Source organism: Manis pentadactyla, chromosome 15 (genome assembly GCF_030020395.1).
Source record: "Manis pentadactyla isolate mManPen7 chromosome 15, mManPen7.hap1, whole genome shotgun sequence".
In the NCBI taxonomy this organism is placed as follows: domain Eukaryota; kingdom Metazoa; phylum Chordata; class Mammalia; order Pholidota; family Manidae; genus Manis; species Manis pentadactyla.
The window spans coordinates 60,023,697-60,046,157 of record NC_080033.1 but is presented as its reverse complement, the minus strand read 5'-3'; the positions used below and the strand labels follow the sequence as shown (position 1 = coordinate 60,046,157).

General features: G+C 37.4%; 1 protein-coding gene across 1 annotated transcript in view; it reads right to left on the bottom strand.

Annotated features, from left to right (window-relative positions):
- HYDIN (HYDIN axonemal central pair apparatus protein) overlaps window positions 1–22,461 on the bottom strand; it is a 377,997-nt gene that overhangs the window by 233,992 nt on the left and 121,544 nt on the right. Inside the window, exons 9-10 of the mRNA XM_057493202.1 lie at window positions 14,753–14,877; window positions 477–678 (exon numbers count right to left, since the gene is read on the bottom strand). Coding sequence (XP_057349185.1) covers window positions 477–678; window positions 14,753–14,877 — 327 coding nt within the window. The remainder of the gene's footprint in view (window positions 1–476; window positions 679–14,752; window positions 14,878–22,461) is intronic.

Sequence of the window (22,461 nt, the reverse complement as noted above, 5' to 3'; positions counted from 1 at the left end):
GATTGAGCAATGCTACTTAAACTGAGCATATAAAAGCCATTATGTCTAAGACCTTCTTTTTCCTCATTTTTCATATTTTCTGAAAATATCTTTTCACTGGGAAAAATATTCCAGTTTATCCTAATCCCAAAGAGATTATTTTTAGAAACTCTAGGAAACCTGATCACTCTGGTTTTAGAATTAGACATGTAGATTTATTTTGAGGAAATGGTGAAGAATGTTATATTTGGTATTTAAATTCCAGGGGGTTAACTACTGAAAAATTATAACCAGGTTAAGATTAACAGAGGATGAACAACATTATGTTCCACATGACTCAAGTTTTTAAATGCAAAAAGGATCATCATACACTGGAACCAAGTTATAATAATTTGACAGTGTTTAAGTTGGTTAAAAACTGATGACAAAAGTCACTGATCTTTCATAACCAAATTTTCATAACCAAAATTAGCAAGTAGGTAATTTTTCCTACAAACCTATACTTTTCTCTGTCTTCCTCTTCTTGGGTAGCAAACATCTTCCACTGGAAATGAGCAATGATGTTACTGCGGTTGTGAATAGTTAGAGTTCTCTGATTGGCCAGCGATATGTAGGTTTTCTCAATGATCAAGGAATTCTTGTCCAGCCTTATGTTCATATCTACGGCAGCTCCATACAGAGATACAAACACTTTTTCACCTAGAATTTAGCAAAGTATAAACACACTTTGAGATTTAGTCTACAAAGAAGCTGCTAGGCTTTTTTTCCCCCAAGGTGAAGTTAGGGAATATAGCACAGGCATTAGACATTTTGTACTATTTTTTTCCCCCATCAATCTAGAGATCCAACATGATCAGAAAACTTAAGCTATTATGTTCGGTGCTCTTACAGAAAATCAAACTATTTTGCTTGGTCATTGTAAAAAATACACAAAATATGAATTGTTGTAGAGCTACAAGACATTTTCTTCTTTGCAATTGTTTTAAATCCTAGACCATGAGGGCACCTGAGTTCTAGAATTAGAATCACATGCCTTGTTTTTATCCCAAGCATGAGCTAGATTTCTGACTTGTAAAGAAACTGTACCAAGTATATCTGGGAAGAGCTGCTCAGCATGAGAGAATCTAAGTCCAGTCAAAGGAGACCATGAAAGAAGAATTAATAACTTCGGTAATAGAAAATTGACTGTTTAAAAATAACTACTTCCCTAACAACAGCAATTGAAACAAAACAAAAAATTGAAACACACACACACACACACACACACACACACACACACACACACACACATATATGACTGCAAGCACACTATGTCTAGGCAGTGGTTACATAGGAAGGAAACAAAAATAGAAAGAAAAAAGCTTAAAATTAAAAATTTTTAATGTTAAGAGCACATTAATTAAGCATAGTTTAAGTCCCTGACTACATTCATGATGCAGCAATTGCCTTGGTGTATAAATGAGGCCCCTTGTGCTTCTAAGACTCAAACATACAAACTACATTCTATCTGATCTATGTAATGTCACAGCAAGTGCATCACTCTGACAACCAAGTAGAAAAAGGAAATATTTAAACACTATGAATGTTCTGTTGATCTGTGTTAACATTTTAATCAGAACCCAATAGGCATAATCACTTGCACCTTCTTTTTGGGAGCAAACACTTCTGCTCTGTTCCCTGGAAGAAGCAACTCATTTCTTTTTGGAGGAAGGGGCCTGCATCAAAAATTCCATATTTTTCAACATTGCTTTTATAAAGGACATAGCCAAACATACCCAGGCATGCAAAGAAACAAGACTCCATTTGCTAGAACCAGCAGATGCTAGAAAAACAGAAACAGATCCACAAAGTATCAGGTACTAGAATCATCATATATAGACTATGAACCAACAATGCTTAGCAGTTTAAAGAAACAGAGGATGAGCTTGAAGTTAAATCCAAGAATAGGAAATCAAAAAAGATTTAGAAATTTTGAGGAAGAGCTATACTCTAGGCTCTTATAAAAATAAAATAAAATAAAATCACCTAAAAATTTAAAACTCTAAGAATATACTTAGGAGAATTTTGCCCATTTTATGAAAAACTTAGTGAAATTGAAGATTGTTCTGAAAATACAAACGGTAATATGAAAAATAGAACATATAGAAAACATGCAATGAATGGGTAAAAGACAAGGCAGATGACCTGAGAATGTAGAATCAAAGTGTTTAATGTTGAATGAAAAAGTCAAGCTGGGAAATGGTGTGTAAGGTATGATGCCATTCATGTTAAGTTTAAAACTACTTAAGTCCACAGTATATATTGTTTATCGGTAAGTAAATATGCAGAAATAGCATAAAGATGTACCCAGTACAGCTCCTCTGAGGACTAAGACATGGGAATTTGACCAGGAATGAGAAACAAGGTGACTTCAAATCTATAATCAGTTCAGTTATCTGTAAAATAAAACATCTGAAAGAAATGTGTATAGCAAAATGTTGAGATGTGTTCATTATAATGCTGGTGATTATATTTTCAGTGTTTTTGAGGTTATTTGCAATATTACATTGTTTAAAAGACTAATCAAAGAAAAAGATCCAAGGGCTTACTTATTTCATACAAATCCAGGGGTCAGAGAAACTAATGCCATCAATTTGAGTTGCTCACTTCAAAACTGTTTCTTCTCAGAAACACAGCAAAAGCCACTACATTCTTTTTGAGAACCACCTAACATTGATTTTTTTTACCACTGTCTTTCAAAAATCATCAGATCCACAAAGTGAAGGAAGCAATAACTCTTATTTTGTCCCCACAGCTTTGGGGACTTTACTAGCTTTTTACATCCACTTTCATGAAGACAACCCCACCCTCCAGCTACTCAGAAGACTGACAGAATGGAAGGGGTGAGAATGGGCAAAGTTGCTGTGCGTCAGCATTAGTACTTTTTGTGCCCTTGGAGTGCCCATTCGCACTCTGGTTCTTTTTTGGTTTCTGGGATTGAATGCTGCAATCACTATAGATGAGGTTAGCCACCATCATTTATTATGTCCTAGTAAAAATGTATTTTGTGAAAAGTTTCATTACCTCTTGCCAGTTTTGCTACTATCAATCCAGCAAAAACAAATATGAACAAAACTAATTTTATAAAAAATATGTGAAGCTAGCTATATACACAATACATTTCATACGGTGGTTTCAGTACTTGCAGACAACAGAGGGCAGTAAATAAAATCTATGTGTGAAGCCATAGACTCTAGGGAACTAATAAGTTGATAGAAAGAGTGTTTCTCATCTCTTTGTCACGGCAGGGTCAAATTCACCATCAAGTGGATTGCTGGATCAAACCTCTCTTTGATGGCAGGAAGCAAATTACGTGACTTGACTGAGTTCTCTCGGCACATAGGAGGCAATGGCACAACTGGTATTCTTAATCTACTTGGAAGGTAGTAGAGAAAGTGTGCTGGCCTCAGAAGGTGCCAAAGACCTGGGTTCAAGTTCCAGCTTTACTTAGGTATACAGTTATTTAACCTCTCTGGGCCTCAGTTTTCTCATCTCTAAAATGAAGATGTCCTCTAAGGTGTCTTTAAATACAAACACCTAATGACTTGAGAGTCTTCACTTGCTATGTAATTTACAGAAACCTCATTTCACTTCCCTAAACAATCCCTGACCATCCATGTGTCCAACTTCTGCTATTCCATATCCTAAACTATGAAATAGGAAATGAAGAAGAGAAAACTAGGTCAAGGAGTGCTTCCGTTGCCTTGAAAGTCATGTTAAATCCTTTGCTTCTTTTACAATAACTATAGTTTGCTACATTTTCTAATTGTATCAGCACACATAACTATAATAATCACACAACTGAAACAAAGGTTATGCAGGAAAAGCCTGCATAGATATATTCTGATATATGTTATTTAGTAATTTCAACTGCAAGATATCATGTTATATTATGTTCTATTTTGGTATTCCTTTACTGGCCTTTAGGAGAAAGAAAGGAATTTATGGTTCATTAGAGTAAAATATATAAATGACTGAAAAGCTATCCTGTGAAGTACTATTATTATGACTGCTTGTACATTTAATAAAAATTATTATTAAAAAATTATCATCACACCTTGGAAGTAAAGAACCTATTTGCCAACTTCTGACTCCTAAATTGAAATATCTCCTCTTCAGTAAGATATACATACTTTTAAAAAAATGCTGAATAAGTGCATCAGCTCTATTTCCTGATTGCATCAGTGGTTAACGTTACCTCTAGGATAACAGCGATGTTGCCAGGCGCTGAAGAAAAAACACTGCTGGGCTCCTACTTGCAGTGCTCATTCAAATAGCCAAGGTTCAATAAAAGTATCTTTTTCAAGCCTGATCTGAATACTAGTATCTCCTTGAACCCTTAGATTACAGTTTCCTAGTACTCAGTTGAACAGGGCAAAAGTTAAGCAATTAACCATTTGTTTGTCTCTTTGTAGGCAAATATTTTCACTTCTCAATTTTACTGAAATGATAAAACTAGGTTACTTATGTGTTTCATTTGGTTTGGTTTTTGTTTTGTTGTTACCAATGTATTCTTAATCTCTTCTAGAGGGATTAGTTGGTAAAAGGTATCAAGTTACTTCGGTTCATTCTCCATTTTAGACTATAATAAAAAGGTAACTAAGTCATTTCTAAGATGAAATGGGTTGCCTAAACAAACGTGATTTCACCACAGAAAGACATACACAGGAAGGAAGGAGGAGGGAAGATGTCTGATTCAGGATAACTTTTAATGAGTAAAATTTAGATATCGGTGAAATTCACACTTGACCTTAATTGCTAGAGCACTGGGTCAAATGCTGATTGTCAGAAAAGCAAATTCTCCTAGCAGCATTTAATCAAGAATATATTCAGTGGAGGAGCAGTGACTGAAGGGCATAAACACAACTGTTGAAAATGTAACAGAGTACTTCCTGCTGTGGAGTACCAGCGCTCCTCCTTCTGGAACATTGTATGAGGAAGTACGAAAAAAATGCACTCTAAATTTCCCTCCTCAAATCAATTCATACTTCAAACAGCTGCAGAAAGTTCAATCAGATGATTATTTAGTGAAATGATCATGGATGCTTAGAAAAGCTCCGTCATTGTGTTCAGGCCGTCATTATGGTTTTTCACTAATGAAAGGTTATAGGTTCTGGTCACTGATAACCCATAATAAACATGAAAGAATATTCTTCTCAGCAGCTCATTTCATGTAAGGAAAAATGCCACATGACAGTTTACTTCTGTCTGCAATCTTTAGAAAACAATTTTATTCATGAACCAAAGTTGACATCAGAACCTCAGGGTGTAGTTATCAACTTTTCCATGTATGATTAATTTTTAATATACAAATATTCATTTCCTTTAGCACAGGAGTATAAATTTCTGTATGAGTGTCAATCCAAATACTTAGATAAAAGTAAAATCCAGACTGAGGGTCCACTGGGAGAATGCAGCTGCATTTCAAAATCAACAGATGAAGGGAGAAAAAATGCAGTAGGTAGTAATTTGAGAGATTAGGGAGATGATCCACTATGGTGTAAAACAGGAGTTGAGAATCTCAGTTTGGGCTCTAATTATGCTTTCTGACTACTTTTGTGTTGTTGGATAAGCCATTAATTTCTTAGGGCTTTAGTTCCACTTGCAAAGTCTAAGGACTGGATTAGATTATACTGAAGTCTCCTCTCAAGATTTGATTCTATTGATCTCTGAGCACTCTAAGCCTCTTGGTCTCAAAACTTACGTAGACTTGTTTGTTTATAAACTATACCCACAAACAAGTATTCATATTTTGTATGTATTAAAAATATGACCCAAAATATTTAAAAGAATGAGCTAAAGATGAACAATACGTTAAAGATAATTTATTTGATATGTCTACTGACAAGCATTTTACTGCAGCAAAAAGATTGACTATGCTTCATTTTCTTTTAAGCTCCTGGTTTAAAACCTTGTGATATAGTGTCCCAAATGTAATTCTAAGGCCACATTTTTTCCAATACTTAATTTTAGGGACAGAAACAAAAATGTTACCTCACAAAGATAGAGAGATGCAGATGGAAGAAATGTATCACTGACTGAGTGTACTAACACTCATATTTGTTTCACTTTCATCCACTATCACCACTAATGACACAAAGGCTTTTGTGGAAAGTCAGCTAATAATTTCCCCATAATGGTAACAATTACTCCACAGTCAGACAGAAGATTCAAACCCAAATATGTCATTAATTACATTCAACATCAAGGACTGAACAGTAAAGTTAAAGGACAAAGATTCTCACAGTAGATTAAAAACAACAACTTGGTGACCCTTCCAAATGTCACACTTTAAATATGAGGACACAGAAAAGTTGAAGAAGAAAAGGAGGAACAGAATATATTATGTACAAACTAATCAAAAAAAGCTGCTGTACTATACAAATAGTCAATCAAGTAGAATTTAATGTCAGAAATCTTAGGAATACAAGACATATCATAAAGATAAAATGGCTAGGAAATTATAACAAGCCTGTGTACACACCCAGCGGCATTAGCTTCAAAATATGTAAACTGAAAATTGGTATCACCAAAGAAGAGAAATACCAAATCCACAATCATAGTTGTGGATTTTAATAATATCTTCCAAAAACTAGTAAAACAAGGAGACAAAAGATTAGAAGAGATAAAGACTTTGACCTAAACAACTAACTTATTAACAAACTTGACCTAATTGATGTTCAAGGAACTTGTACCCTTTTCAAGAGCACAGGGCTCAGTTACCAAAATGAATAAATTGTGGGCCATAATGTAGGCCTCAAGTAATTTCAAGGACAGAAATCACATATAATTTGTTTTTTGTCACTGTTGGAAATAAACTAGAAATCAATAACAAAAAGAAAACGAGAAAATTCCAAATGTTTGAATATTAAGCAATGAACTGCTATAAATAGCTAATGGGTCAAAGAAATAAAAATGTAAATTCTCATGGAACAGACTAGAGAATCCAGACATTAACCCAGACATATATGGTCAATTAATATTTGATAAAGGAGCCATGGACATACAATGGCGAAATGACAGTCTCTTCAACAGGTGGTGCTGGCAAAACTGGACAGCTACATGTAGGAGAATGAAACTGGACCATTGTCTAACCCCATATACAAAAGTAAACTCAAAATGGATCAAAGACCTGAATGTAAGCCATGAAACCATTAAACTCTTGGAAGAAAACAGGCAAAAACCTCTTAGACATAAACATGAGTGACCTCTTCTTGAACATATCTCCCCGGGCAAGGAAAACAACAGCAAAAATGAGTAAGTGGGACTATATTAAGCTGAAAAGCTTCTGTACAGCAAAAGACACCATCAATAGAACAAGAAGGATCCCTACAGTATGGGAGAATATATTTGAAAATGACACATCCGATAAAGGCTTGACGTCCAGAATATATAAGGAGCTCACACGCCTCAACAAACAAAAAACAAATAACCCAATTAAAAAATGGGCAGAGGAACTGAACAGACAGTTCTCCAAAAAAGAAATACAGATGGCCAACAGACACATGAAAAGATGCTCCACATCGCTAATTATCAGAGAAATGCAAATTAAAACTACAATGAGGTATCACCTCACACCAGTAAGGATGGCTGCCATCCAAAAGACAAACAACAACAAATGTTGGCGAGGCTGTGGAGAAAGGGGAACCCTCCTACACTGCTGGTGGGAATGTAAGTTAGTTCAACCATTGTGGAAAGCAGTATGGAGGTACATCAAAATGCTCAAAACAGACTTACCATTTGACCCAGGAATTCCACTCCTAGGAATTTACCCTAAGAACGCAGCAATCAAGTTTGAGAAAGACAGATGCACCCCTATGTTTATTGCAGCACTATTTACAATAGCCAAGAATTGGAAGCAACCTAAATGTCCATCGATAGATGAATGGATAAAGAAGATGTGGTACATATACACAATGGAATACTACTCAGCCATAAGAAAAGGGCAAATCCAATCATTTGCAGCAACATGGATGTAGCTGGAGGGTATTATGCTCAGTGAAACAAGCCAAGCGGAGAAAGAGAAATACCAAATGATTTCACTTATCTGTGGAATATAAGAACAAAGGAAAAACTGAAGGAACAAAACAGCAGCAGAATCACAGAACTCAAGAATGGACTAACAGGTACCAAAGGGAAAGGGACTGGGGAGGATGGGTGGGTAGGGAGGCATAAGGGGGGGAGAAGTAGGGGGGTATTAAGATTAACATGCATGGGGGGGTAGGAGAAAAGGGAGGGCTGTACAACACAGAGAAGGCAAGTAGTGATTCTACAACATTTTGCTATGCTGATGGACAATGACTGTAAAGGGGTTTATAGGGGAGACCTGGTATAGGGGAGAGCCTAGTAAGCATAATATTCGTCATGTAAGTGTAGATTAGTGATACCAAAAACAAAGCAAAAAAAAAAAAAAAGGGCAGTTCCTGTGTGGTAACCTCCAACGAGTTCTACACAAGGGTATAAAGGGCATATAAAAGTGTAGGCAAAGGGTCTGTTTGTGTTTATACAGAGGATCAAAGCCTAATTGGGCTACCCCGAAAATGAACTAAGATACGATATGAAAAAGAACTTCCAACATCTGCACTCTCTGGAAGACTCATGCCAGAAGATGATCATCAAAAAACCCCAACAAAGATCCACACACTGCTACAGGTGTAGATGCACTCATCCCACCAGCTCCTGGACTTGCCATGGGAATGAGGAAGGAGATATCTAAGCTGGCCTGTGCATACAGTAAAACAACAAATTTGACTGGATCTATACTGTTGGAACTCAACCAAGAATTTGGAGAAGTGCAAATTGTAGCGCTCCAAAGTCTTACAACTACAGACTATTTACTGTTAAAAGAACATATGGCATGTGAACAGTCCCCAGGAATGGGTTGTTTTAATTTGTCTGATTTCTCTCAGACTGTTCAAGTTCAGTTGGACAATATCCACCATGTCATAGATAAGTTTTCACAAATGCCTAAGGTGCCTAACTGGTTTACTTGGTTTCACTGGAGATGGCTGGTAATTACAGATATGCTTTGGTTATGTAACTATACTCCTATTATGTTAATGTGTGTGCGCAATTTAAGTAGTAGCTTAAAACCTATTCATGCTGAAGTTACTCTACAAGAAGATATGCCAAAGAAATAATCAATCTTCCCATGTTTTCTTCCGCCTGCTACTTCTATAGCTTTTCTTCTTCCTTCCTAATTACAACCCTTAAATAGAATTCGTGCCTCGTATCAAATTTACCGAGTATCATAATTCTTCCAAGTGGTAAAGATACCTCAAGACAAATGCTGGGCATAGAAGCCACAGGGCATAAATATGCAAAGAAGTAAAAAGCTAACCATTTCAAACAATAAGGCTTCCCTCTCACTTACCAACTTCACATTTCCCTGTATGGCCCCGGGAGATGACTGGTTAGCCAGAGACGGGTAAGATTCCTCAAGGGAGGAACAACCTAAGACAGGCACAGTCGCAGGGGGGCCATCAGGTGAGAAATTGGGGATCAACAGAGGTGAGGCTTAGAACCTCACCCCCCCTGTTTTGAGAGAAATCTTCTGCATCCGTGGATGTTTTATTGCCCTTGTCTAGCTTGGATTAACACATAGTCTACAGGCACACACCTGATCATCTACATTTGCTCTCTTACAACACTAAGCTATGTTTTCTACCTTTATCTTGTATCTACCTACCACTTCAGCATTTTATTAAAAATAATAATAATAAAGAGAGAAATGTGGTATCCACATATAAATCAAGTATAAAAACCAAATGAGTATTCATATTTGAACTGACTGTTTAGAGTTCATAATGCATGAGCAAAACCGAAAGTTTCTGTGATGACTGCCCTTGTACTGTTCACTATGTAACTTATTCATTATGTAAGAATTTGTTCTACATGTAAGAACTTGTTTGTTATGCCTCAGAAGATTGGAGACTGACGAAAATTAGGCTTGGGGTGGATTAATGATTGTGCATTGAGCATTGACTCCCCTATACAGAATTTTATTGTCGTTAACAACCATTTGATCAATAAATATGAGAGATGCCCTCACAAAAAAAAAAAAAAAAAAAAAGACAGACTTCCAATGGTAAAATAAATAAGTAACCGGGATGTAATGTATAGCATAAGGAATATAGTCAAGATATTGTAACAGCTTGGTAGGGTGATAGCTGGAACCTAGAATTATGTATATAAATGTTCTACCACTGTGTTGTACACTTGAAACTAATGTAATGTAATACTGTGCGTCAACTACCCTTCAATAAAAAATAATTATTTAAAAAAAAAAATGTAAATTCTAAAATATTTTCAATTAAGTGTTAATAAAAATGAAACATACAGAAAAATATGGGCTGAAGATATAGTCAGGTTTAGAGAAAAGTTTATTGACTTTAATGTATATATTAGAAAAGAAGAAAGGTTGAAAAAATGCTGTAAGAATTTCTCCTAAGATTTAGAAAAAGTATAACAAATTAAACCTAAAGAAAGTAGAGAGAATGAAATAATAAAGAGCAGAAATCAGTGAGACTGAAAAGAATGGACAATTGGGAAAATCATCTAAAAGTTGGTTATCTGAATAAACTAATAAAAATAATAAAGCATTAACAATAGAGGTCAAGATTTATAAAAAGGAGGAAAAGACACAAGTCACCAATATCACTGAGAGAGGCAATATCACCGTGGATCAATCCTACAGACATTATAAAGATTATGAGTAATATGGACAATTTTATGTCAACAAATTAAAATTTTTAGATTAAGTGGGAAAATTCCTTGAAAAAGTTTACTAAAAATTAAACAAGAAAAAAATAGAAATATTTCAGATCTACATTCATTGAATAAACTGCATAATTAGAAACCTAAAAAAAAATACCCTTTAGGCCTTGATGACTGGAACAATGAATTTTTCAATCTCTTAAAGAAGAAGTAACATGAATATTTTTTAAAAATAACTTTTCCAGAGAACAAAAAGGGAGAATAATTCCCATTTTGATTTATGAGGTGAATTTGTTTTTTCACACCAAAGACAGGGCATTACATGAAAAGAAAATTACAGGTCAATCTTTCTCATAAAATTGGATGTCAAACTCTCAAACAAAATATTAGCACACCTAATCTAGTGATTTTTTTTTTAATGATAATATTTAAAACTTAGGTTTATCCCAGAATATAGTAAGGATTTAGCATTTGAAAATCAATCACTGCCTTCAAAGAATAAAGGTGAAATCATATTTAATCATCTTAACAAATGCAGAAGTAATAATGAAATTCAACACCCATTCAAAACTAAGTCTTTGAAACCTTGAAGTAGAAGATAGTTTTCTTAATCTGATAGAGCATACCCACTAAAAACATCACAGTAAATGATGAGACATTGAGCATTTCCCATCTGAGATTAAGAACAAGAGAAAGATCATCATTTCTATTGAACATTGTACTAAAGGCCTAGCTGTGCAAGAAAGAATAAGAAATAAAAACATCAGGATTGAAAAAGAATAAAACTATCATTATTTGCAGATGACCTGATTGTGTATATATAAAATACAAAATCATCTTCAGATATGCTATGAGCTAATAAGTTAATTGATCAACATTTGTAGATAAAAGATCAATATACAAAATTCAACTGTATTTTGATATACCCTGAAAATTTAGAAAATACCACATTAGCTATAAAAGAAAAAAATGGTGAACTGTACTTTATCAAAATTAAGGTTTTCTTTGCTAATGAAAAGACACTTTAAGAAAACTAGAAAGATAATTCACTGATTGTGAGAAAATATTCACGGTAATTATTTCTGAAGGGCTGTGCTGAGAATACACAAAAAACTACAAGTCAATAATGAAGGACAAACAACCCAATAAAAAATGGGCAAAAATACTTGAACACATACTTGAGAGTAGAAGACACAAGAATGGTTTAAAGCACATGAAAACACACTCAACATTGCTGGTCATTAGGGAAAGGCCAAGGTGAAACAATACAGAGACCACTCTGCACCCATAAGGATGACTAAAATTAAAAGACTGACAATAACCAAGAGTTGATGAGGATGGAGAGTAGATGGAGGACCCATACGCTGCTGGTGGGAATGTAAAATGCTTCAACCACTTGGAAAATTGTTGGGAAGCTTCTTATGAAGTTAAGATATAACAACCTTATGATCCAGTCACTCTATTCCTGAATATTTACCTGGGTGAAATAAACACACACACACACACACACACACACACACACACACACACACACAACTTGTACAAGAATGGTTATTAAAGCTTCACTCATAATAGCACCAAATTTAAACAATCCAAAGTTACATTAACAGGAGAATGAATAAACTATGTATAACCACACAGGGGATACTGCTCAGGAGTGAAAAAGGAGTTACTGATACAGATAACAAAATGAATACATCTCAAAAACATTATGCTGAGTGAAAGAAACCAGACACTGAGTATATACTGTATGAGTACATTTAGTTGAAGTCCAAGAACGAGGAAATACAGGGCGATAGACTCTCTAGGATGGGGGATGGAGGGATTGACTGGAAAGGGACCTGGAAGAACTTCCTGAGATAAAAGATGTTCTATACTTGGAGCAGGGTGGCAGCTTACACTTGTCCAAGTGTATACAGGAATACATCTAACTACAATGTGAAAGGCTGCTACTCAGAAAACTACTGCTGAGAGAAATTAAAGAAAATCTAAATACGTGGAAGGATAAGCTATATTTTATGATATGACATGTAGAGAGCATTATAAAGTTGTGGCAAAGGATGAACTACTCTAAAAAATGATGCTGAACAATGAGAAAACGACAAGTTAGAGTGAGCAAATTAAATGGTGATTGAAATAACTAAGGTACTCAATCAAATATTTTAAAATTACTTTTAAATTCATCACTAATCTTACAGGAAAATGAGGACATAAAAGTGAAGTGAAGAATAGGAGGGAATAGTGTAGTGCTAAGGCTGTCTTTTGTGCTAGTGGCTTTTGTTAACCTTTGAAATTTTGCTTCAGTGATTACATTGTGTGTCTAGAATAGGAGATCAAGTCCAGGACCCACCCAAAGTGGGGATGCTAAACCCAAAATTCACAAAAGACAGAGGGGCATAAGATAAGATGGGATTCAGGACATACTACCCCAAAATACAGCACATTGGCATAATGAATATTTAAAGCTGAAGGGATTTGAGAAATGGCAGATGCAAGAAGTATTTTCTGACCTTCCCCTGAAGTGGGTCGTAAGACCCTCATGTGAGAGGTGCCCTCCTATATTTGATCAAAGGAGCTTCCATATTTGCAAAGACGGAGGGGCACTGAGGGAGTTGAAGGAACAGGCCTTGCTGTTTCCTGCATTGTGCTACACTCAGCTCGCACGCACCCTTTCATGCCCTATCATGTTCCTCCGTGACTCCCCACTTTTCATCAAACCTAGCATGAAAACTCTCAGGTTTAATCACTTCTTCAGGTCTTCATTTCTTTATGAAGCCTCCTGGGTCACATAAAACTTATATTAAATAAATTTGTTTCTCTCTTTTTAATCTGTCTTTTATTACAGGGGCCCCAGCCAAGAGACTAGAAAGACAAAGGACAGGAAGATATCGTTCCTTCCCTACAAATACCATGGTTGGAAACCATCCAAAATAATAAACAGCAAACTAACTAAATTAATAAATAAGCAGACTTAATATATTTGAATTATCAGATACTGTGTCCTGAAAAAGTTGTATAAAATGGCACAACTATTTTGGAAAATTTTCTATCCTTGACGTGTTACAAGCTGTGCTTTTATCTCCCACTGTTGTGTTATATGGGCCAAGGCAGGTAGCAGCCAGTGAATTATGACCAATATTAAAAGATAAGAAACACAGACTGTGCCACCAGTTTTGTACTGCTGTCAGTCTGGGCAATGTGGAGCTGGGCCCACTTCACACAGTCCTTAGGCACGACTTGAATTGTCCTGCTCAGATATGCATCCACAAAGCCAGCAACTCTGAACTGTGACCTAGTGTGATTTGCTGTTCTTTTCCTGGCTGGGAACCTCCGTTTTCTCCCTCTAATGCTCTCATAATGCAGGGAATCTGGGCCAATCAGCATGAATAGGTAAAAAAGAAGTGAGAAGGAAATGAGAAAAATCATGAAATAATAAATGGCAACAGTAAATACTAATTTGAAAACCAAGTTCAGAGACTTGTATAATGTACATGCAGTCTACATGACTACAAATTAAGTATTTGCAAAAACACTGTATGATTTTCATGATTATTCAGGGAATGGCCTTCAAGAAAATGCTAGTGGCAATAGACACTGTCCTATATTTAAGTAAGATGTTTGCACATTCTAAGGATTAAAGTAGCTGGATCTTACATGGACTAGTGGACACACACAAGAATATTCTGAACTGGGGTTAACATTTTTAAAATGTTAGGCGAATGCAGTAATAAATCAAAATGGAAAACCTATGGGTATTAAGTTACCTTCAAGTTGCATTTACATATAAATAACCTCAAACGACCAGTGTGTCTTCTGGGTACAGGTTCCTTACTGAACTCTGTATTTCTCAGGCTTTCAAGCATTGGAGGGATTTATATCTGGCTCAATGTTATTTCTTTTGGAGGCATTCATTTCTTTGGTTCTTTATCTTGTGGATCTTATGCAGTCAAAATAATCATTTCCTGTTTTGCTCATCATAGTTTCCATCTGACCTTTCTCAACAAAGAATAATGCATACCTGTGTCATAGCACACAATAAGTCTTTTGCTGTGGTTGCCCACAGTCTGTGGTTCAAACTCCACTTCCAGTTGCATGGATTCTCCCACACTGAGAGTTCCAACAGGTGGCTCTACAGAGAAAGGCCTGTAAAACACGTGGAGACACATTATCAGAACACATACCTGACTATTGTGAGGGAGGAGAGGTTACATGAGTTCTAATTCTGCAAACAGCTCAGACCTGACACTACAATCCAGAGATTCAGGAGTAAAGTTTACTTTCCCGTAATGTGAAAGAACTTCAGTTTTAATGTTACAAAAACAGAAATAGATCAGCAAGTGTAGGAGGAACTTAAATGATGCAATAATATTCTTGTTTGTGTCCTTGCCATTTAGCCCTTCTTTTAACATCCATTGAGTGACTCCAGTAAGGGTTGTTCTTAACAACATGTATGCAAATACTGTAATTTGCAAAAGAACAGTACCTTTGCAGGGATAAAAATTAAGTTTTTCGAGAGTTTAGAGAAGAAAAATATATGAGTCCCAAAAAGAAAGTGATTGCACAATCACATGAGGATAATTTGAGGGTAATTAAACAAATAATTTGAGGGTCTTTTTAGAAGGCGGCAGAAGGGGCAATAAGGGAACTACAAGAGATGATACAACAGCCAAGGGTTATTAACAGTGGAGCTGTTACCATTTCTAGGCCCAAAGAGCCAAGGAGAAGGAGTGGTTTTGAAACCCACGAGAGTCCTAAGAAAACACTGCCTTATGAGGGGGAGGGAGTTTTAGTCAAGAGAGAAAGCTAACCTAGGTGGCCTCGCAGGGAAGACATTGTGGGAACAAGTGTCCTGACCTCACATCCCCCTATCTGATTGCCCGCTGTGTTTCCTTTTGGCTGAACCCAACCAGAAGCCAAAGGCGTGGGAGCCTGTTGTCCTATGGCACAAGGTCAGCCTCCGGGGCGGGAGCAAGCAGGAGAAGGGTGGAGACCATTTAGAAAGGCAAACTGGGTTCAAGTTCTGTCTCTTGAAATTAGAATTTGGGTACATAGACCTTACGGGGACGTAGGGTAGCTTTAGTTTCGTTTTGTTACCCTGGAAGGGAGTAGTAAGAGAGAAGTTGGATCTGATCATGAAGCACCTTAAGTAACTTGTAGAGTTCTTCCTTCTAAAGAGGAAACCCAGCCCATTCAATTATTTTCATGGTGCATTTCACTTCTTTGAATCACCAGTTTTTCAAAGTAATGCATTGTACAATGTATCTGGCAGGCTAAGCTGTTTCTGATTATTTACTTCTATCACAACCGTTTGTAGAGTCTTCATTTCTTAAATCTTCCTTTAGATAATGAACATAATTCCAGAAAACCTAGCTTTCTCCTGTGAGGGTACCAAGCTTGTGACAAGGGTTGCACTAGGCGGTGCCTGAGAATGTTGCTGCACGATCTTTAGCGCATCCTGCCATGGGCAATTGCTCATTTTCTGTGGTGCTATCTGGACCTCCCTCTCCTTCCACCTCCTGATTTCCCCATTCCTTTGTCTGTCCTTCTCCCATACCTACAGTACCAATCCTCCAACGAACCCCTGGCATTGCTGTACATGCACCATGGGGCAGGGCTTACGAGCCTAGTGCCAGCTGACTAAGTTCAAAGCCCAGCTCTGCCGTGACCTTGGGCAAGTCAGTGAAACTCCAGTCTCATCTGTAAAATGAGGGCAATGACAGCACCTACTTCACAGAATTGAAGTGAGGACTACAGGAGTCGATATAGCTAAAGTGCTTAAAATAATGTCTGGCACACAGGAAGTGCTCAAAAAGTGTTTATTACTGTTTTTGTTACCATTACGGTATCCCCTGCACTGGCAGCCTGTAGGTGGAAGACAAGCCTGAGGATGCTCTTGGGCGTTTAGAGGAGTTTAAGGTTTTATCATTCTCCTCTCAATCTTTCACATGGCTCTAGAGATACTGTAAAAACCACACACAGGTCATAACACAATCTTGTTGAAACACCTTCAGAGATCCTCATAATCTATGTAATTAAGTTCCAAGTCCTAGGTATTCGAGGTCCCACACAGTCTGCTCCCAACCAGTTTTGCATTCTCATTAAACACATATATCTGTCCAAATGTCCCATACTCCTGTCACAGTCCAAGCTGGGCTGGGGGTGGGGGTGGGAGGGGAGGGGAGGGCTTTCATCTCCCACTCATAGACCCCTAGCACTGCACTTTTCCCTTCCAACTAGACCGTGCCCCTCGCCCCACAGACATTCCAAAACTGCTAGGTTTGCACAGGAATACTCACCATTTTCTCCATGTCACACTCCTTCCAAAGTCATCTATCACAACCCAGACTCAGTGTCACCTCAACAGGGCCTTTGCCGATCCTCCCTCTTATTAATAATGTCTCCTTCCTCTCAGAGGCTACAACTTTCTTTTTACTTCTTACTCTGGTTCGCCTTGGACTATAGTTAGTTTTCATGCCTGCCTCTCTCAATAGCTAGTGACTCTCTTGAGATGAAAGGAAGAGAAAGCAAATAAACTTGCGTGAGCATGTACTCTGTGCAGGCTGCTTGACATGTATCAATCGTTTTAATCCTTGAAAAATCCTTGACAGAGTAGGTATTGTTATTTGCATTTCAGACATGAGAAAACAGATGCCCCAAAAGGGTAGGCAACTGCCCCAAAGTTACCCAACTAGATAGAAGTGGAGCGGGGATGGATGCCTGCCTTCAAGTTCAGGTTCTTTCTGCCAACCCCAAACCACCCCTGAGGATGGAAGCCAATGACTTAAGAGTCCTCTCTGCATCTCACAGGAGCCTCTCAGAAGAGGCTGTTGAATAGGGAAATAAAAATATCTGTAATCACTAATTAATCTTTGTAACATCTCGGGGGAACAGAAAAGGAGCAGACTTTCAGTATCTCAAGAATCTCTACTGCGTGGGAGACGAAGATGAGTCTCCCAGCCTTAAAAGTCCCTTCCTGCTAATGGTCTCAGTAATAATCTGAAGAGCTGAGAACCAGGCCCAGTTCCCTAGCTTTGGGAGCAATGCTGTAATATTTTCTTCTATCTTTGACTCCCTAGCTCCAAATATTTTTCTTCCTACACTGTGCTTTCATTTTTCTTTTCAAACATTTCCTGGTAGCAAAAGAACAGTTTTTAAATGAATTGGATAGTATTAAATTGCAAAACCTAAGCCAATTTTCTGTGGACAAAGTGACCCTTCTCTAGGACCTCCGAAAATCCAAATTCCACTCAGAGGTAACTGATACTTTCCTATTGTGCTAATTGCTGGGTTTATATTACATTAAATTTCTTCAGTAGTTAGAAAACTGCTTGGAATAGCCATTGCTGCTTAGAGATGCCCAAACTTTCTCAAAAAATCAGACATTAATTGGGCAGAGTATGTCAAGTTCTGGTGCTTAAACACTGCCTATAATTTGATTTTGTACTTCATTTTACTAAAGTCAGACAGGCTGAAGAGGCAAGAAAATATCAAGTAGCAGAAAATGCTCTTCCAGAGAAGCAAAAGGTATTATTCCTCAAGGGTATAAGGCTGGCTCTGTCTGCCAAAATGTTTGGTTTTGATATTACATCCCTGCTAATACCGAATACTTGATTAGGGAAGGAACTCCGGTTTGTGGAAAATCATGAGGCACAAGAGAGATTTTGGGGTTTTGTTCAATCCACTGAAGATGGCTCATAAGGACTAAAACTATGCCATCCATATAATTCAATATTTTACCAGAAGACTAAATATTGGTTCTATTATATTAAATATTGAAATAGTAAATACTGAACATAATATTAGTATTTTTATTCAGATAATCTTCTTATTAATTGATTCCTAACTTGAGGTTTTAGATTTTGAAATTGCTTCTTAATCTTATCTTTTTCAGCTTCCAAAATTAATCCTACTTTCATAGTTAAAGTTATTTGGTACCTACCAGAGTTTTAGGTCAAATCTGTAATATAGTTGAAGTAAAATTGTTTATGTTCTCTGTAGACTTTATAGCACATTGTGGCTCCTTTCATTAGTGTAAAAAACATTATGCCTATTTTATAGTATTCAGAGCATGTCTTTTTATTTTAAATTATTGTAGTGGCTTATAACTGTAGCTTTGCCTTTGTGATATATTGTTGGTTAAGCATCCCATAAACATTTATTGAGCACTTATTTATTCTAGACACTTTGCTAGATGCTAGGGACACACAAATGAAGAGTTAGATGCAGTCATTGCATTTGAGAAGCTCACATTCTAATGGGGCAACATGTACAGAACGTTTTAATTTTTATAATTTATATGAAATTGACCATTTATAAACTTAACCATTAATCATTATTTCAGTGAAAAGAATATGATCTGTTTTTTAAAACATTTTCTTGTGTGATATTATTCCTAACTGTATATTGACTCTAAAAGTGGGAAGACCAAGAGTAGACACTGGGTTTTTTCCTCCAAATTCTCAAAATATATCCATTGCTCTACCTGGTCTATTGACAATCATTTTAGTCCTCAACCCTGTCTGGGCGACCCAACAAGCTGTGCATTTTTTAGAATGGATACATGTCAGGGGATCTCCCCAAAGATTCTGACTCAATACAATGTAACCACAAATTCAATCATATCCTTTCTCATTGCAGCCATTGTATGACCAAAACCAACTCTGGCTAACTTAAACAGAAAAGGATTTTTTGGAAGGATCTGGCTCAAAGAATTGGTGGCATGTTTGGAAAACATGCATTTTTGTGGAAGGAATATAAAACTACTTTTCGTGCAGAGTCTAAACAGGAAAACAAAAATATTTGCAAACTGGGAATTTAATTAAGAGACTTGATTACACAGATGATGGGAAGATGAGAGATGAGAAACCCAATTTAAGAGAGAGATAGCTCAGGGAATAGAAAATGGCTCAGTAGGCCATTTCCATTCCTGGGCTGGAGACACAAGGAGAGGAAGTGCTATCAGATCCTGGGGACCTGGCAGAAGTTGGAACAAGGGCAGGAGTTAGAACCACAGAGGAGATGGAGCCACTACTGGGGACTCTACTGAAGTCAAAGAGTGGGGAGGAGAAATGCCCTGGCTTCCTGCTGCCCTCTCATCTTCCTCCAGTGCCCCCAGCCATCAAACCCAGCTGGAATTCAGCTGACCTGGAGGCAGGAAGACTAACAAACCACACGGAGATACTGAGCAGAGCAGAGGAAGGGCAATGAATGGGTCTGAGGCCAAACAAGCCCAGAACTGGCCCTTGTTGGTTTTAATCCAAGTTTTGCTATTAACTTACCTAGGGGAACTTGGAGAAGCCATTTCTCCTCTCAGACCTTATTTCCTTCTTCTGTAAAATGGGAATGTTGGACTAGAGTTTCTAATGTCTTTATGATTCCTGGCTGGTCCTTGAGTTGGCCCACCAGTTGGCCCTAGAAGTATTTCTCTGTTAGGAGAAGATGGCTCACATTTATAGTCATATGGAGAGAAAAGTTTTAGATCTTTTCCTTCAACTTCACACTGTTAAATCTGCAAAGTGATTTTGCTTCACTTTTACATGACTGTAATATGTAAGAAATAGCCATTTAAGCGCAGTTTTGAAGACTTGGCCAAATAGTCCAGGAAGACATGCTCCCTGTACTTGCTGTTCCACCTTAGGTGGACTATCTTTTTCATAGAAAAAACACAAATGTAACAGGAAGTTTTTAGTGTGTATTATGGATAGTGTTGTGGGATACCTTTTTTAAATAAAAAATCCTGGCTCTTTCTAAGTCATGGTAAGGCAGTTGGACAGCCTGCTTCCTTCTCCTTCAGTCAAAATATTGTCATCTCACCACAAGATAACAAACAAAGGCTGCATAGGCACTCATGGGCTATGTCAGAAGACATGATTTTCAAAAGAACTTGCTCTTTGCCTTTGATGTTTGACTTGGCTAAATTAGTTCCAAGAATTTTACTTCTACCTGGGATGCAGAAAGCTGGAAAGAGTGTCTTTCCCACCCTACCAATGAAAAGAAGTCAGATAAACAACAAAATCATAACTTTTCTCGAACCCACCCAGAGAGCTAGGGTTGTAGGGAAGCAAGTAGCCTGGAGTCCAAAGATGGATAATCCCCCTGCTCCCAAGAGAAATGGGAAACGTGCAGACAGCTTCACGTGCAGCAGACAATTTCCCCACGGGTAGAAGAAACAGTGAGAGAGGATGGAGCAGAAGAAATGTTTGAAGAGATAAAGGCTGGGGTTTTCCAAAAATAATGGAAAATCTAGGAAGTTCAGAGCCTCATGCAGGATTAAAACCAATAGAAAGGCAAAACAAAACCCACACCTAGACACATCTTACTCAAATTCCTAAAAGCCAAACAAATATAAAGACAAAATCTTAAAGGCAGCCCAAGAAAAAGACAATTGCATACTGAGGGACAAAGAGAAGAGCTACAGCAGCATTCCCATAAAAAAACGATAAGCCAAAGACAGTGACGTGACATCTTCCAAGTACTGGAAAAATACGTATATATACAACTACCAATCCAGAATTCTATACTGTAGAGAAAGGAACTTTCAAAAATGAAGGCAAAATACTTTTTTTTTTCAAATACACAAAACTAAGAGAATTTCCAGTAGACCAGTGCTACAAGAAATAGTACATATTCAGCCAGGAGAAATACAATACCCGACAGAAACCTGGATCTCCATGAAATGGTTGAGAGAGATGCTCCTGGGACATTCTTGGGGAGAATAAACACAAATCCCAAGGGATGTGCCCTCACCCTGCATTATGGCAGCCCTACTACCTATAATATGACAGACAATATTATATTATTTTTGATGGAAAACTCTTCCACCAGAAAATATCTAGAAAGACTGGATAAAATATAACAACATAAATGTACAGCTGAGCATGCAAAAAAGAAAAAAAAGAGTAGGGGGCAAAGCCCTGGGATTCAAAAACAAAGAGGAACCAGAGCAGTAAGCCTAAGCTAATGCTAGGTCTGCACTGGATTCTCGATAACCCTGAAGCCTGGGTTTTAACAGCCCTGCCAGAACAAGAAACAAGACCTTGGGATTCTCAAGTTAGGGCACTGGCAACAAAACCCCCATATGAACCCAGGAACCTTGAAGGGCTACCCAACATTGTTCCATCAGCTCAAGGAAAAATGTCCGTGTTGCTTTTCAGTTGCTCACAACTTCAGAAGTGTGCCTTATGCAGGTTTGGGGTTTGAATATACACTCACAGTCTGGGAACTCTTAAACCAAGAAATTACCAGAAGAGTAGTCTATGCCGTCTAACCTTTGGGAACCAGGCAGAAGCAAGTGCTAATCCTTTCTGGACAGATGTATCCTTAAGCCAGCAAAGGATTCCACAGATGAGCCCCTCTGAAAATGAGCTCACAACCCAGACAGATATATACACACTAGTTTTTAAGAAACCATATAAAAGAACTTGACACTCTGCTTCCTGCCTTCCCAAGCTGGTCATTCTTGTTATGGCCCCACCCATCAGCCACCATTCTCATGTCCTATAACAGTCATTTCTCATCTGGCAAGAGTTTCTTGAAAGCAAGGACTGTCTCATCATCCTTTATATTACCCCATGTGTCTACTATGCTGTAGCCACTCACTCCATCAGCTAATGCTCTTGAGAAGTTATACAACCTCTCCATGGCTCGATTTTCACATATTCAGAGCCAGAAATAGCAGGTTGAATTCCATCTACTCATATTTTGCCACTCTGAACTCTTATTTTGCCT